The sequence below is a fragment of the Kryptolebias marmoratus genome, linkage group LG6, assembly GCF_001649575.2.
Source record: "Kryptolebias marmoratus isolate JLee-2015 linkage group LG6, ASM164957v2, whole genome shotgun sequence".
Lineage (NCBI taxonomy): Eukaryota > Metazoa > Chordata > Actinopteri > Cyprinodontiformes > Rivulidae > Kryptolebias > Kryptolebias marmoratus.
Window position 1 is genome coordinate 16,724,320 of NC_051435.1, and position 17,530 is coordinate 16,741,849.

Sequence of the window (17,530 nt, forward strand, 5' to 3'; positions counted from 1 at the left end):
GGTGGGGAGGGGGAGGGGGGGGGTGGCCCTTTTAACGATAGCGCGAGGGGAGGAGGGAGGGGGGCTGCGAGGAGGAGAGAATGACGGGCGGCAGCTACAAAGTGCTCTAATTAGCATGATAATGATCTGCCATTAGAGTCCGCTGTGCTCTACAGCTGAGCACTACCCGGAGAGAGCGAGAGGGAGGCAGAAAAGGAGAATGAAATAGAAGCGCCGGCAGAAGATTCAGAGTGGGCAGCGGATGATAAAAGTGAGGAGATGAATAGAGGTGGGGACAGAAAGGTGGATGGATGGCGTTGGGTTGTGGCTTTCGAATCAGGGGGGAGAAAAAAAATTAATTAAAAAAAGGAAGAAAGAATGAAAGAAAGAAAGCAGAAATAAGAGAAAAGTTCTTGGCGAAAGAAAAAAAACAAAAAAAAAACAGGGTGAGGGTGGGAATCAAAGCAACAGCAGAAAGATGTCGTTCCCAACAGATTGACGAGGGACGCGCGCCTGAAATACAGATAAACCAGAGAGGCGTTTTGGACAGAGATAGACAGATAGTGGTCACTTTTTTTTTAAAATACTGGCTATACCTGTACATATTTAATCAGCTGCCAAGAAGGAGAAATGAAGACGCAGCAGCAGCTGCTACAACCAGCCTACCGTAGCCAAACAATTTACATTTTTAGCCGAGAACGCTCCTCTATATAATATTTTTTTAAGTGTACAAGGATAAAGATGCATTTATTAAAGTTAAGCAGAAAAATACATATTAATAAAAAAATCAGTATTGTATATTAGTTACTGACTGCCCAGAGGTTGGCATCGGTATCGGCCACAGACAAACTCATATCAGTCAACCTGTATTTAATTCAGTCACTCAGCTTTACGCCAGAATCTCACTGAGCTGTGACTCTTGCACGCTAGCTGGAAACTAAAAACACGCGGATTTTCACTTGGGATCACACTGAATTGAAATGTTTGCGTATGTGGCACAGATCTTGCATGAACGTCGCACAAACTCCCAATAATATTCAGGCTTAAATTTGCTGCGAGTCCGCGACGGCGGTGTGGTGGTTACACGTGCCAAACTGAGAAATTTGGACCTTATGAGCCCAGTTCAGCAGTCATTTAGACCCCCAGAGAAGAAGTGCAGAACCTGCCTGATGAGGCTGCGACAGGTCTCCTTGATGCTGCTGCGATCAAAGATGGCGGGGTCGTGTGGAGCCGTCGCACCGTGTCCAGAATGGGGAAAAACCATTTCCCCAAAACGCCTTTCCTGCACTGACCCACAAACAAACACAGAGAAGGGTTCGAGACGGGCTCCGGGCACTCGCGACGACAAATTGTTTTGGACATGTTCAAAATTCGCTCGAGTTAATCGTGATTAGCGAGCCCTCTGGAACATTTAGGAACATTTTGGAAACACCCTCATAAAGAGGCACGTTTCATTTTTTTCCCCGCCAACAGTCACGGCTTAGCGAGACACCGGCTTTACCCTGGCCTTCCATCCACAGCTGCTCTGAATTACAGAATGAGGACTGCATGAAAAAAAAACGGCTTTAATTGAATTTCCTGACAGATAATGAAAGGATGGTAGGGACCAGCATGTTACTACTTATCTGAGAGTGTCAACTTTGACCCACGAGATCCTAATACATGGTAATGTGCAGTGAAAGACTGATCTTCCTGCTCAACCACTTAAAACAAGGAAGGACAGTCTGAGAAAAGGGACGAAGAGAGAGAGCGGAGTGTGTAAGGTAAAGGCTGTCCTTCAATGAGTGAACCAAAGTAAAGGGTGAAGGGAAATAAAAATCGACAACCTTGTTGGAAATTCTATGACGGTACACAAAACCACTTTGAGCCAAATGCAAACATGAAAATACGAACGTATTGTTGTCTCCCAGGTCTTTAAGTTCAGACTGGGCTGATACGAATACTTTTACAGATATTTGATCACTTATCAACGTGAGCTTTTATTTAATTTTCGCAAAACTTGTTAGAATTCACAAAGTGGGGGACGCAAAATTCTTCAGTGTGCTTTCTTGCAGTAGTATGGTTCAGTTGAGACAACATTTTCTCAAACAGCACGTGAGGATTGTTGTGCTTCGACGCACCAGCCTCGAGGTCTGGGCGACGCACATTTCATCATTTGAGTCTGTCTGTGAGGGCCCATTGGGTCCTCCTGCAGACCGGGTTTTTTGTGACTGCGAGCACTGGCAGCATTGACCGCGACAATAAAAACCCTCAATCAGAAGGTGGCACCAAACATTCATCAGACGAGCAGGGCCGCAAGTCAAATCGTGAGCAGACCGTCTGCCAGGAGACTTGCTGTTCTTCACATTCGGCCAATTTAAGACCGCAAGGGCACCGAACATCACTTTAATTTATTTTCTTTATCTTCTTTTCTTTTATAGATAGTTGACAAACTAGTACCTTATCACCAGCCATTAAGCTGTAGTGAAAACTATGGACTCCTGAACACTGGTGCAGCTGATGTAAATATGATCCAAATACAGAATGAATTTGAGAGCGAACGTGATGATGGGGCCCCAGCAGAGGTGCACATTTGGAGAACCATAACAAGGCCCTAAAGACGCCTGAGTGCACAGAAACTTGTGGAAAATTAGCCAGTGAATATAGATATATTTCACTCTGGACAGATGAACTGAGGATGCTGACATTCTCGGAGAAATGTGGCAAAAAAAAAACAAACTCCAAGCTATTCGTTTGCATATGTCGTTTTCACAGCTGTTTGTCTGTGGCGCCGATGGCACACACCAATGGGGACTTCTTAAGAGCGGTGACTCAGCTAAGCTCTGGCACTTCCATTTGCTGACTCAGCCTCTGAAACTCTGCACCTCCACCACACACACACACACACACACACACACACAGAGCTGTCCTCTGCTTTTCATTCACCTTCCTCTTTCATCCCCTTTCCCTTCCCTCCCCCTTTAAACCTCTCCTGTCTCCTCTGTTCGGTCTGCGCGCTTCGCTGAGCTCTGATGAAGACACACTACGGAGCGTGGGCAGAAATGAGGACAATCTATTTCCCTGGCTCCCCGCTCCTTCGCGTCTTGGCTACGCGACCCCTCTTTCCTCCGCCTGCTGAGTAATTCCCTGTCTCTCTAACTGCATCCCGTATGTCACCCCTCCCACCTTTTCCACTTTTCACCTTTAACACCACACACTCTGCCCTCCCACATGCTGTTGGCAGGGTGTGTGAATCTGAGAGCGCTTCCTTTTTTTTTTTTTTTTTTTTTTCCTTGACGGGTGCTGCCTTGGCCTCTAATCTCTCGTCTGGTTTGATGTAATTAGAGCTAATGAAGATTCCCTGATCCTCTGAGCGGCGCGTCCCCCTGGGCCACAACAGCGTGGAAAACTAGACAAAGAGCCGGGGAGCAGAGGAGCGCTGATAAAAGAGACACAGGCTCGTTTAGCGCTGCTGATAGCTATGTGTTGTTCTCTGTTTGTCTCTGTGTGTGTGTGTGCGTGTGTGTGCGCTTATTTGTTTTAAAAGATTGATTCCCTGCTGATGCTGCAAGCAGCAATGCGATTACCTTGGCTCATGGAGAAGTGTGTGTGCATATGCGTTTAAGTATGTGCACCGAGGGATTGGCAGGGCACTTGCAGACTTAGGACTGGTTGCAGAAAGCAGTAGACAGGCATAATCCTTCATAGCTGTCCTAAACACTTATATACACAATGTTGCAACTCCTCTAAATCTGACTAGGCAGAGGTAGATCTGCATACACGCTCACATTTCTTGGCCATGTACAAAAAGTTGGAAAAAAAAAAACCCTGCAAGCTCTTCTGACATGTAACCCTTCACATTTTCCCGCAGAGACAGCCCTCTTCCCCACCCGCTCCTCCCCAATCTTCCCCAGTGGGGGTGGCTTTGATGGCAGCAGCGCTGAAAGGGTCTACTTACATCCCAAATCTCCAGGCTACGTGATCGTCTGTGATCCAGCTGGGGGGGAAGAGAGAAACAGAGAGGGAGAGCAATGAGCGGGTCACAAAGGGAAGGGGAGAGCGTGAGCGGAAGAGAGACTTGTGTGGCTGCGAGGGGGGTGGTGGTGGTGGTGGTGGGGCGAGCTGTGCAGCTGCAGCTATTAATAAGCCGAGAGTGGTAAGAGAGCGGGAGACGGAGAGAGAGGGAGAGGGGTGGGGGGTGGAGGGGAGTCGAGCACGGAGATTAAAGCTCTGTCCCAATTCTCATTCCGCCGCCTCCATTCCTCGGCCTCTTCCCCTCATCCTCACCCCTCCAAACAAATAATGCCTTTCGTATTCACCAGAGGGCGAGGAGGTATTTACTGTGATCAGATGTGCTGATAATTGCCAATTTTTTAACTCCTATTAAGGCAGGCTTAGAGCTAGAGCTAGGCCAGAGCTGCAGCCTTCATTGAAAGAAAAGACATTAGCAGGAAAAAAAAAACGGGACTGTGTTTGGGTTGTTTGGATGTACTCACCACCAGGGTCCCGCAGGACCGTAGTAACCCTTGAATAGCGGCAAAGAGGCCATGACCAAGGGTACCCCCCACGCCATCAGATGGTACAACCTGATAAAAGCCAGACATTTATTACATTATTACAACAGACAGGAGGTAGTCCTGCGTAAGAAACAGAGCCAAAAAATGAATCGATGGTCTTCTTCCTTAGTTCCTCCCTTTGTTGGCACCAGCGTCAGGGTCATTTTTCAGGTGCAGACAAATGTCTATACAGCCAGACAGCCAATTACTCATGGTAATACGAACCATAATTACCCTAACTGTTGGGGAAAAGATAATTTTCAGAGGAAATGTCTGTATAAAAAAAAAAACAAACGGGGTGCTTTTGCACTCAGTCTCTGTCCTCAGATTTTACATCCAGCAGGTGAATGTAAAATCTGAGGACGGAGCTGCCCTTAGGTGTGTAAAAAAATATATGATTTGAGATGTGTACTTTTACTGCGAAAAGGTTAAGGAGGCTGGAGAGGCTCGTGCTGCCCATAACTGAAATATGATAGCATTAGTCACAGCCTTTAAAGACGCGTGTGTGTCAGACAGATGAGGTGTGTGGTCCAGTGACTTGGGCGTCCGTGTTGGAGTCGATACTTTATAGAGCGTACAGCGTCGCCCGGTCAATAGAGTGGAAGTCCTCCCCTGACTTGCTCCAAGTACGGTCAATCGAGTAGTAGTGACACGGCTGACACACGCTCGATTCCCCTCGAGTTGTGCCCCCTGCGCACACACACATTCACACACACTTTGTCACTCTGTGTCAGTGGGGCATACTCCAACCTCCCTCTGATGGACAGCGCTGTGAGTGTGCAGGAGGTGAGGGGGGAGCGGAGGAAGTCGGTTTAAATGGAGCAGACTGGGAGGTGGGAGAGAATCCAGATGGAGGTTGTGTTTGGACCGAACATGAGAGGGCTGGTGGGAAAAAAGGAAAACAAAAGAAGAGGTGGTGGGGGGGGCTGGAGAGCGAAAAACCCCAAAGAAAACTGGAGGGAAAGTCGGCATCGTGACAGGAGGAGAGATGGAAATGGTGACACGGATCTACTGTGGGGAGGTGGGAACGCAGTTGTCAAGAGATCAATGTCATGAGCTAATAGAACCCCCCCTCACCCGAACCCCCTCGGCACTCGCTTTCTCGCACGCTCCGCTCACACTCGCGGAGCCCTCTGAGGGGGAGAGATGACGAGGTCCGGAGCTGCACGCAACATGGGCTTAATGAGGCGCAGCAGGACGGCTCTGCGTTTGGCGCGCGCGCACGCGCTCCCACACGACAAGCGCGCACTCAACTCTCGCAAAGCGCAATCTCATTTCCCACCGCCTCGCACCACCTTTTTATTCCTCCGTCTTCATCGCCATCTCGCATTGCCTGGATTCTTATTTCGGATACACACACACACACACACACACACATACACGTTTCTATTCCTACCCTCTCTTGCATCCACTTCAATCATTCTTAGATCATCCAGCCTCCGCTCTCCGCCTCCTCTGGCGATTTGTTCATTCATAAACCATCAAGCTGAGCCGACACTGGCTGTGTACATGTGTGAATGCCACAGTGCGGGTGTAAGGCTGGGTCGGGGGGAGAAGGGGGAGAAGGGGGAGAAGGGGGAGGGGGGGGGGCATACCCATCTGCCAAAACACACGAAGCTTATCTATGCACAGTCAATACACAACAGCTCCACTGAAATTTTGTCTTCATTTTAGCCTTTTAAAGCCATTTCTTTTCCCCTTCAAATCATGTGAGAAAGGCCACAGAAACACGCACATATCCCCCTCCCCCCTTCACTCCTTCTGGACTTGCAGTCATTGAGGAAGAAAGTCGACGTTCCTCCACATATAAGGTTTTACATATTCGTCTTCTACGAGGTTCGACTGTCATTTAAAACTCGTGTGCAAAAACGCACAACCGATTCCACCCTGTTGTTATTTATTAAACAAAAGTGAAGTGAGCAGACAAACACGAAGTGGAAACAATTAGGCCGCCTCTCGCTGCTTCCACAGGATTTGAAAAGAAACGTATCAGCCTCATATCAGCTGTCGAGCACGACGGTGGAGGGCTGATGATTTGGGCTTGTTCTGCACCCTTGGATTCACTGAGCCAGCCACCTCTTCTCTGCATACCAAAGTACTGAAGACTCAAATGTGAAGGCAACAACTTCAGATGATCACCATTCAAGGTGGTTCTAAAAGCTACTGCATTAAGGGGCGGACTTAGTTTTTCCCCACACACAACTTTTCCATATTGGCTCCATGGCTGTTTAATAAATGATGACATGGCGGAATCCGTTGAGCGTTTTTGCACACTCCAGGTTAGATTTGAGTCATTTTAGAACCTGTTAAAGACTAAATCCTTTTTATGTCCTCATACATAAGGCCCTAGAACTGAAAGAGGGTGGACTTTCTTTTCCGCGTGACTGCACGCGAGGTGTGCGGCTTTAAACCGAACACAATCTGGCCTCCTAGGCTGCACCTCCACACATAAAGCCATCTCCTTATGAGTTATATCACCATTATATTGTCTGGCTTATTGCTAATCAATGCAGGAAAACCTCCCATAGGTGGTGGTGGGAACACCTCCCTTAATGCTCTCACAGAAATGTGCCCACCTAAACACATTAGCAGGGTAGAACCTTATCTTTTTTTTTTTTCCTAAACGTGCGTTTCTGCCAAAAGCTTGGCAGAGAGAGAAAAAAAAAAAAGCAAAAATATTACACACAAACACGGGCAAATTTACACAGCGCCGTAGAAAGAGCACGCGGGAGCCCGAGCGACAGAAACACAGAGAGGCGAAAAGCGTGAAGATGTGTGTATGTGCGCAGAGACACACACACACAGACACAGACACACACACACCAGGGCACACTTAACGGCTGACACTCACTCCCATTTCAATTAGAGTGTCAGCTGGCTGGAGGAGAAAAGGGGAGAGGAGGAGGAGGAGGAGGAGGAGGAGGGGAGGGGGAGGAGAAGGGGGGAGGAGGAGGAGGAGCAGGAGGAGGAGGAGGAGGAGGAGGAGGAGGAGGAGGGGAGGGGGGTGGCTGTCAGTGCTCCGTGGGGATACACATGCTGCTGTGGACCAAACACATGCACGAACACAAACACACACACGCGCGAAGGAGGAAGCGCTTTAAACAAACACACGCAGAGAGAGAGATGCGAAAAAGCACGAGCTGATTGTAGACACGAGTGATAAACAATTCATTTGGATGAAACCGATGACGGAGTAATCAAATAAAAAAGCAATAATCAACCATCTCATCAAAGACTGAGACAATTTATAAGCTGGAATTCTTTTAATTCTTCGTTTACAGCTTCTTAGGTGCACTCATTTGTTATTTTTTTCTGAGTTTAGAACATCAAGAATGGAGGTAATGAAGATTTAAAGACACAACGAGCTCATAAAAAACAAGTGTGGGAAGAAGAGGGGGGGGCAATTATCTTCCAGTACTCACATCTGATATCTGTTGGTGCTTATTTCTCGGACCAGGTTAAGGTACAGGTTCAGTGTAATGAGGCAGACCCAGGCCAAGGCGCTCCAGTCTGCAGAGACGCACACGGAGAGAAAAACACCAAGGTCAAATTACAGCGCAGCTCGCCGCCGCCACACAGCACGCACCGGCGGCCGCGTGTTCGAGCGCGCACGTGCCTGCGTGCGGCGGGGTGTGTGTGTGTGCGCCGCACTTCTTGATAAATGAAGGCCCATTCTGCGGTAATATGAGGGAAACCTGTAGCTTAGGGTGATGGATGAGAGGTGGGAGCTCACGGAGAGATAATGATGAACTGTGGAAAAGCGGGAGGAGATAACACGGGAGTGCGCGCCGTGGAGGGAGGAAAAATGGAGGTTAGCAAAGTGCGGGGGGATGATGGCGGCAGAGTGGACTACAATGAGCGTTCGGGAAGACATGAGAAGAGGAAGATGAGGACAAAAGGAAAAGACATCCACCTCCCTTTTCCTACCCTAATATTCAGCCATTTTACAGATTTTGTGTGCATGTGTGTTTCGGTTCATTTGAATGCAGACTCCGTCAGGACAACAAACCCCTGCAACATACGCATATACAAACACGCTGCAAACAAACCACGCTCCTCCTAGATTTAAGGGACCTTTCAGAATGTGCAACGGCTTCAACAGGAGTGGTAATATCACAATAAGTCACAATTACTGTCACAGCAAATGTCTCCTAGAAAACCAGCGAGCAGGCGAAGCCTTTTCCTTCGCTTGGAAAACACAAACAGCTCGGCTTCGACACCTGTCCTGGTGCTGCCCCTGCCGCCGTTCCGCACGGCTTCCAAGCGCCTTTTAATATCATTTCATTTGTGGGTTTTAAAACGCAGAGCCGAGCTGGGACGCAGCTGTCGCGCGGCTGACGTTCGTGCAAAGCCGCTTGTCCTCGGCGAAAGGATCCTCTTGACTTGCACCGACCACACACAATCGACTCACTGTCTTTCCCTAAACGGTCCTGACAGGGCCAATTAAAATTAGGCGTCTTTTATCCGCGCCGGGGACTAAAAGAGCTGAAACTGTGGTGCCTGGTATGCAAATTTAAAAAACAGAGAAAAAAAAAAAAAGAAATCTGCACCAGAACCGCTAAGAACTTTGTTGTACGGGTTTCCGGATTATTCTAAACGAAAAAAAACGTGACGATCTGCGCTGCCATTGGAGGAGAGCCATCTCCTCATACTCGAGGCCGCTGATGAAACACCGAGATGTCTGGTCTGGTTCGGGGCGTTTCTCGGAGGCTGAGTCAACGTACCCGACGGTGGAATTCCTAGAATAGGTGTGTGAAAGGATGACTGAGATTAACCACTTCTTAACCAAACATATCCTTCAGTTTCATAAGCGCATAGAGATAAGATGTAAACAAAAGATGGGGAGAAGAATAAGTTACAGTCCTGCTAGGACAGAGCAACTATAAAATCACCTTTAAATGCAACAACATACATAAAGGAATGTAAATAATACAGCGCTGAAATGTTAATATTCGAGTACATTTTAACATAATCTGCATTAAATTCTAGTGATTTGTAACATGACAGTGTGCACACTCTTAACCGGACAAATATTTTCATACTGATTAAAAAACAAAACTAAAAGTCAATCATTTATTTTAGCTATCTGACACAAATCAAACATTTCATAACAGCACATGCGAGCGCCGCTTTCTGGATTTTCTTTTTTTTTTTCCCCCCTTCCCCTCGGTGTCAGCTTTGCATCAGACGGGTGGACTAATCCGGTCACCGCGACTCGCTCGGTTACGTAACGAAGCCCAGATTGAATCACTCGACGTGTCGCAACGAGCCCCAACCTTTGGCGCGTACTGCAAACCGATGGATGCAAAGGTTGTGCAGCGTCAAAAAGAAAAAAATAAATAACGCAGTGTTCAGTTGACCAGCTACGACACGGTTAGAGTTTGATTTGTTTCGGTTAAATAAACAAATAGTCCAGGTTTTGGCTCCCTCATCATAAATGCACTCAACCCCCACTTTAAGATAACCGGAATGTCCCTTTTGAAGCGACAGTTCAGATCTTTTGAGGTTTTTTTTTTTATTTTTCTCATTCGTTTGGCTCAGACAGTTTCACCAATTACATGTTGCTGTTCAAACCATGGAGGAGCGATGTTTGAACGCTTAGCTTATTTGTTCGATAATGAAATCTAACCGATTTTCTCCTAAATAGTTAATGAGAAGCCAAACAAAGCAACCGCTGCTGTGGGTCTTTCTTAATGGGGCTGCGTCAGTTTAGACTTGGGATCCTAATATGTGACTAGGGCTTGTCTAGTTTGATCCAAACGCTGCCGAAGAAAGCACCAGGATGCTCATTTCAAGATGGCACCAACAGGATGGGCTGAATAACGGAAATCCGTCTGCGTCTAAAAAAATCTGTTCTTATTAAAGGGTGTTGCTTTTTTCTGTATACTGTAAATAGATAATGTCTAAAGGGGTAAAGCCTAAATTGAAAAAAAAAAACTTATTCTGACAAAGAAAACCTCATCTGTATTCCTCCTGTCCAGCTGTTGCCATTTGTGGATCAACTGTCCGACCTCTCGGAGCAGAGAGAGAGAGAGAGTCTTTAAAAACCAAGACTTAGGCATCACTTCATCACGTTCCGCGCTCAAATCCTGCGTGCCTTCTTCTTCTCCTCCTCCTGGAAATAACTCCCAACCTGTTAAGGCACGTTCTTGTACTCGAGTCATAAAAGACAACGACGGAGCAATATTATTTGCCACGGTGATATACAAGCTCCTCGTCAGACGTCTGCCGCTTCTCCTGCTGCTCGCTCGTCTCCCCCGTTGCTAAAAAGTTGTGCCAGTGAGCAATTAATTAAAGCCTGTCTTACCAAAGTATGTCAGCCACCAGGCCTGGAAGTCACACAGAGATCCCTTCGGATGGGTCTCACCCTGGGGAATAAGAAAAAAAAGGCAACATGGTATTATTATTTTTCTTTTTCCTTTTTTTTTAATAGTCTTGTTTTTAGTGCAACACAGAGTAACTCACCATGACGTAGGCCACGCTGTCGAAGAAGGCGGCTACGCTCAGGCTAAGAATCATCTTCTGCGCCGTGAAAATTTAAGGAAAAATAAATAAATAAATAAGATGTGCAGACATTTATATTCCCTTCCAGAGAAGGGCAGATTATAGCTCAAATGGTTGCCGATGTGGCTGACAGCGAAGAGGAGAGGCCTCTCTTATAGTTCTGCTCCTTAAAAACTGAAGTTTTTTATTTTATTTTTTATTTTCTACTTCACTTAAAAGCAATTAATAATAATCTGCACACAGCAGAATTTTTCAAAAACGGAGCTGAGATGCATGCACAGTGGCCTGATTTTCCAGAAGCGTTGCGGCTGTGGTGCACACACACACACAAGCACACACACACGCAGCCCGTTTTCAATTTGTGTCTAGCAATGACCCTGCCGAGGCTACAGCAGAGGAGAGAGAGGGGATGGGGGGAGGGGGGGGGAGGAAGAGGAGGAGGGGGATGGGAGGACACAATAAGCGCGCGGGAGGAGCCTTGAGAGCACTAAAGACTATTGACTGACAGATAACCTTTGGAAAGAGGATGCAAGTAAGGAGAGGGTTTATGTTGTATAAGAGGAGGAGGACGAGGAGGAGGAATGAGGAGGTGGGGGTGGGATCAGGAGGACGCCAGGTCGCTTTCAGCCGTGTGGTCCAGAGGTAATGGGATCCACCGGAAGCCCGGCGCTAAACTGTCATTTACTTCAGATTAGGAGGATAATGTGCAGCTCTGCTAAACCTAACAGACCTACTGGACGGGCTTCAAAAACCAGAAAAAAAAAAAAAAATCTTCCACAAGCAAGCTGCACACTCCCAGCAACACCCCGAAGAAAACCAAATCCCTTTGGATAAAAGAAGAAGGGGGGAGGGGGACTCCATAAATATTAAGTTTGTTTAAACTGGTTCGTTTGAACAAAGATGGAGAGGAAAAAAAAAAAAAAAAAGGCACAAGACGGCAGCCACTATCACAGAATGACCGTGAGTCAATTAGCTCCCCCAATTCATTAATCTGTGCATTTTAATTGGGTTCAATTATGCCGAGATTCGCCACGGCTAATTGAACACATTTCCGGTGGAAATGAAGCAAAAAGAAAACGAGGGAGGGGAAGAGAGAAGGGGGGGGCAGGGCAAAGCGGAGCGCAAAGTCCAGAGTTTACCTGAGCCAGGGAGTGATACCGCCGAAGCAGCCAGATTACAAACAGCATGAAAAGGCTGAGGAGACAAAGGGGGGAGAGAGAGAGAGAAAAAAAGAAGGCATACTGAGATCCGCTCCATATGGGCGACAATTTCAGACCTGTCATCACGACTCCAAAATATACAACTGCAGGCTTTCTTTAGCTGCTAATGCACTTGAACTTGAGCTACGAAACTCCCGTTTACCACCATTTGTGCTTTTAGGCTCCACAAATGTGACCACAGCTCCACTCGTGTCTACTTACGGCACTTCTGCTCCCCATCGTTTACAAGATTTTACACTCTGACAGTGGACGGAGCAGGGTGTGGCACGGTTTTAGCTGTCAAAATGATCAAAAGAAGCCAAAAAAAAATTCTTTGCCAGACCTCTTATTAATAGCGCCTCCGACTTATAAAAGCCCCGATTCGGAGTGTTTAACAAGCTCTACTAATAAAATGCTACCTCGCGTTCATGACGGTGTTCCTACCGGTGCGGAAAACAAAGACTTACAGTAAGAAACTCATTTCGTAGCAACAGATGCCACATTTTTCTTTCTTTTTGTATTTGTTTCTAAGCGTGGTCAGAAAGCTCATTAAAATGTATGAGGGAGATGCTAAATAAGTGAACAAAGCACGAGGCGAGAGGAGAGATTGGCTAAGGTTAGGATAAAACTGAAGGTATTATTTAGATCACTGAGCAGGTTGGTGACAAAACGCTGTACGTTTATTAGGAGTATCATAGATAATTTCTCTGATTTGCCTGAAGGAGCAGACAGTTCCAGAAAGCATTAATTTGGCCGCCATTTGCACTTTTGCTCCTACCGATGTCGCTAAAATTACCTTTTACCGTCTTGTGGCTTTTAATTGCAGCCGACGGGAAATACGTTTACGGGTTTATGGCGGTCTGAGTCAAAGCTCTGAAGCTCCAGATCCGAGAAAACCTACGATTTCGCTCGTAACGGGGCTGTGGCCATGAATTCAGTTCATTCATTCGTTCGATCTGACTGGCGGACAAACTGGAATCAAAAGGAGAAATTTCAGATCCCACAGAAAAAAAAAAGAAGCATGAATCTTCTTTCATTATGTTTGGTCAATTTCTATTTAAACCTATATTAAAATGATGAGTTAGAAAGTAATTCTGTGTTCTCCTAAAAGTGTGGATCAACGAGGCGGACTGATTGCAGCAGTCGAGTAATAGTAAAACAGGTCGTTTTTAAAATAAAATGGATTATTTTAGGCCGAAAGATCTGGTCTAACAAGTCCTTTTTAACTTTTAGGATGACCCGTAAGTAGGCCACAGCTTTGAGTTAAAATACCGTGACAGAACACAGAGTTCTTCCAAAAACCATAAAAACCTTTTGCAAGCGTACCCAGAAAAAGAAAAAAACAAATCAGGGTTGTTCTATGGCTGTTCTATATTTCTTTTACTCCAGTTTGGCTTTAATAGATTAGAGAAATGTTAAAAATTTAGTTTTTCCTGTTTGATTCGGTGCTTCTGAGTATTTATTTCAGCTTGGTTTCTTCCTTCCGTCGCAGCTTCTGCTCATCTTTAACCACCTGGTCCTCATTTCTAATCATCACACCTGCAGCCAATCAGTCGTTACCTTCCCTCAGCGTCTGGGTCCCACTGCCAGCCCTCCAATACGTGACGGAAAACCGCTTTTCACCGCCCAGCTCCTAAAACAGGGGTGGGCAACCCTGGTCCTCGAGGGCCACTATCCTGCATGTTTTACTTGTTTCTCTGCTCCAACACACCTGATTTGAATCAATGGGTGATTAACAGGCTTCTGCAGAAAATGAAGAGGTAATTTAACCACTGAATCAGGTGTGTTGGAGCAGGGAAACAAGTAACATGTGCAAGATGGTGGCCCTCCAGGACCAGGATTGCCCACCCCTGTCCTAAAAGGTTCAAAGGAAGGCGATGTTGTTTTGTTTTTGTTTGGTTTTTTTTGCCTGTTAGCAAAATGCCTCGCGAACCACTGGACAAATTTTAATGACACTTTCGGAAAGCGCCTGCAACGGATTACTACCTCTTGGCGTCGGCCGCCTCAGCTAGCAGGCATTCGCGAACACAGAAATGGCCGTGAACCGAGTCGGTTTTGACGGGACTGGAGCTACGATTTGGCGTGGCACTAGCCTGGGAGTCACTGCGATGCCCACTCCCGAATGCTAATGGATTGAAAGCGAAGCTGTTTTCAACATTTGACTAAAATGGCTATGACACCGTTGACTCTCAAAATAAGATGTCTTGAAAGTCAACAGACCATGAGGCAGTCTGTCTGTAAAATGGTTAAAAAGAAGTTATGACAGACCTGTAAAACCAGTAAAAACCAACTTAACAATAACATTTTAGCATATAGACAGTCCTCAGGGAGTCTTCTTTAAAATTTGTGCCTATTCCAATGAAAAAGCGCCTCGTTTGTGCCCACACTGAACCCAGGGAGCTCTCTTGCGATAAGATCCTCTCTGTTCAAAACGAGCACGTCTTTGAGGAGTGGTGGACCTTTATTTTGAATGCATCCGTGGTAATATTTACGGCCTAAAACATTTCTGCTCATAATGATTAACGTGGTGGTTCTAAAGTACCAAAACGATTAGAAAGAAATACAACTGAGAGAAAATATTTACCATCCTAGTAAGGAGAAGGTTCCAGTGGCTCGCTTTAATGATAAAATCACCACCTGCAAATTAAAAACAATTGATTACTCCACGGCGCCGACCCACAACGTATCAAGGCGGTTAGCCGAGTTGCCCCGTGATTTGCATTTGTTTAGAGGTAAAGCGCTCTGGAAACACGTTTCGGAGTGCAATGCAAATACTGCGCTGTGATCAAAATAATCAGAAGCTTAGACACCACCAGGCTGACAAGCCTGCCATTTGTTCAAGCTTGCCTTCCGTGTGTGTGTGTGTGTGTGTGCGCGCGCAAACACGCCGAAGACTGGAGGGATAACGAAATTAAACTTGCACTCGGGGAACCCGAGCGTAAGAAACACAAACATCTGCAACGTGCTGACACCTGAGACGTGCGCTCAGAGGTGCCTGCCGAATGTCACAGCGGCACGTACTCGACCTATTTTACCGCGCCGTAAACAAAGAGGGGCTGGTGGGCGACAGCCGAGAGAGAGAGAGAGAGAGAGAGAGAGAGAGAGAGAGAGAGAGAGAGAGAGAGAGAGAGGAGATGAGGGAATTACAGATGCGCGCAGATGTGATAATGAGGCGGGAAACCGAAGCCTTTTTTTGCACACTTGTTAAAGATTAAACCCAAGGAACCCGGGGACCCAAGGAAAGGGGAGGGAAGGGAGCGGAGGACTGATGAGAATGACAAACGCGTGACTCAGTCTCGGCTTTCCGGGGAAGAGAAAAGGCCAACAGCCGCCTCGCATGCAAAGCAGAGAGAGAGAGAAAGGGAGAGAAAGACACTGTTACGGGCACAATTCGTATCTGCAGGACAGTCGAGACAGAACAAAACTTCCTCTGATCGGTTTGATAATCGACAAGAACACAGCTGAGTCAACAGGAACGCCCCCTTTTTTCAGAACATTCCAAGAATTTCGCAGTTTTGTGGAACGTTCGGCTGCAGGTTTTACGCAGACGCTGCAAAAGTGCAGAACATTTTTTTCTCATCGAGGCCTTAATCTGTCCATTACTGAACTTTAATTAAACTTGAACAATGGATGACAACGGGATGCTGCAGGATGCATGCTAAAAAGGCTCAGATTTTAGCTTTCTTCAAAAAAAAAAAATTGCTTCGAAGTGCTTGGGAAATCAAGCTTTTCTGTGCTATCCCCCTCCACATTCTCGGACTACGATCACACAAACATCCACATCTTAATCACCATAATCAGTATAGTATAAAATATCATGAATTTGTTAATGAAACAGCATGAAAGCAACAGTTCTGATGAAAACAGCCTTGCTTTAACACAGATCCAGTGCATGAAGGAATTCAGAGTCACAGATAAAACTTGCAAACTGTCCGTACGACCTTCGCATTTTGTCAGGAATAAACTGTCTGTAAATAATAATGATAATAATATTCAGAAATAAGAACTCAGTCAGACTGATTCTAATCCTAGATATGTCACGTATGCTGTATAAAAGCAAAAGCAACAAGTTCACACTATTACAGGGAGAATAAAAGAACATTTGTTACTAAACATGAAGACTTAAGTGCATCATTAATCATAACAGGCATAATCAGCATACAGTTACTGATCATTTTGTGTTTGGTTGATTAATCACATGTGTTGTAATCAATTCAGTGACTTACTAATGTTGAAATATCACAGTATTGACCTGAACTGAGATCAAATTATCAAGCAGACAAGTTGCTGAATTCTTCTTTAGCTTTTTTCCCCCCAACTAAATCATTGATAAATATGAATCCATACACAAGCCGGTGATAAATCCTGACAAACTATCTATTTATTAAGGGGGTTTTTTGTTTTGTTTTTTTTACTTCTGTCTCAGCAAAACAGCTGTCAAATGCTCCACGAGGAAAAATAAATAAAATAAAGTAAATCAACAAAAGTTGAATTTAGCTGACGCAAATGGGACATTTTGCATGAAGCTCCACTTCATCTCTGCTGGAAAACACTCCTCCTCACTACAGTAACATTTAAATTATCAGGACTACAAATGGGTCCTGTTTGCTGACCTTTGCTGTGAATTCTGCATTTAAATTAAGCAAAGCAATAACAACATAACACAGATTCTTTACTGGTGAAGGAAAGGATGGCTGCATGGATGTTTTATTAACAGAAATGGACTCATACCTAAAGTTTAAAAGCTGTCTAAACTCATTTGGGTCCTATTTGCTTGGGTTAGGGGACACTAATGTTCAAAGACCTGCAGTGTTGATGTATGCCTTGCTTGTGCTGCTACATAAAGCTTTTCACATCATGCTGTGTTACACAAAGTTAGTGACAACCCCCTGTGTCTGTAAGAGGAAGAAAAGTTAGCTTCATCCAACAGGAAACAAAAGATAACGAGTTGAAATGATGGGCAGATCAGTTCGTCTGTTATCATCTAATGCATGCAGGTGTCAGAGCTCCGTTCAGGCAACCAGTCGGTCGACGGAACAATAAATAAAACCAGATTTATGCGAGCATTATTAGCACGAAACGGAGCTAGCCCGCTAATTAGCAAAACAGCTGAAACTGAAGCTGGTTACTTACACACCGATAGTCTTCTGAGTCGGCATTGAAAAACACGCAGCGTGACTCGTTGCTCCTCGACGCAGAGCTCTGGCTGCTCATTTTAAGACACTTTCGGGTTATTATTTCGCCTCAGTTTGTTTTTATTTTTGTTGGAGCTTTCCTTTTACTTCCTGGTTCTACGGCGCGCGCAAAGGGACA

General features: G+C 45.8%; 1 protein-coding gene across 7 annotated transcripts in view; it reads right to left on the minus strand.

Moving 5' to 3' along the window:
• si:dkey-100n23.5 (cyclic AMP receptor-like protein A) overlaps positions 1-17,530 on the minus strand; it is a 57,924-nt gene extending 40,394 nt beyond the window's left edge. Inside the window, exons 1-8 of one of the 7 annotated variants that reach the window (XM_017410320.3) lie at positions 17,351-17,529; positions 14,802-14,854; positions 12,158-12,212; positions 10,980-11,036; positions 10,822-10,882; positions 7,937-8,024; positions 4,455-4,544; positions 3,917-3,955 (exon numbers count right to left, since the gene is read on the minus strand). In XM_017410320.3, the coding sequence (XP_017265809.1) occupies positions 3,917-3,955; positions 4,455-4,544; positions 7,937-8,024; positions 10,822-10,882; positions 10,980-11,036; positions 12,158-12,212; positions 14,802-14,854; positions 17,351-17,431 (524 nt within the window). In that variant the 5' untranslated portion in view covers positions 17,432-17,529. Of the gene's footprint in view, positions 1-3,916; positions 3,956-4,454; positions 4,545-7,936; positions 8,025-10,821; positions 10,883-10,979; positions 11,037-12,157; positions 12,213-14,801; positions 14,855-17,350 lie in introns of all 7 variants that reach the window. The other 6 variants (XM_037976126.1, XM_017410322.3, XM_037976127.1 and 3 more) reach the window with 6 other exon arrangements.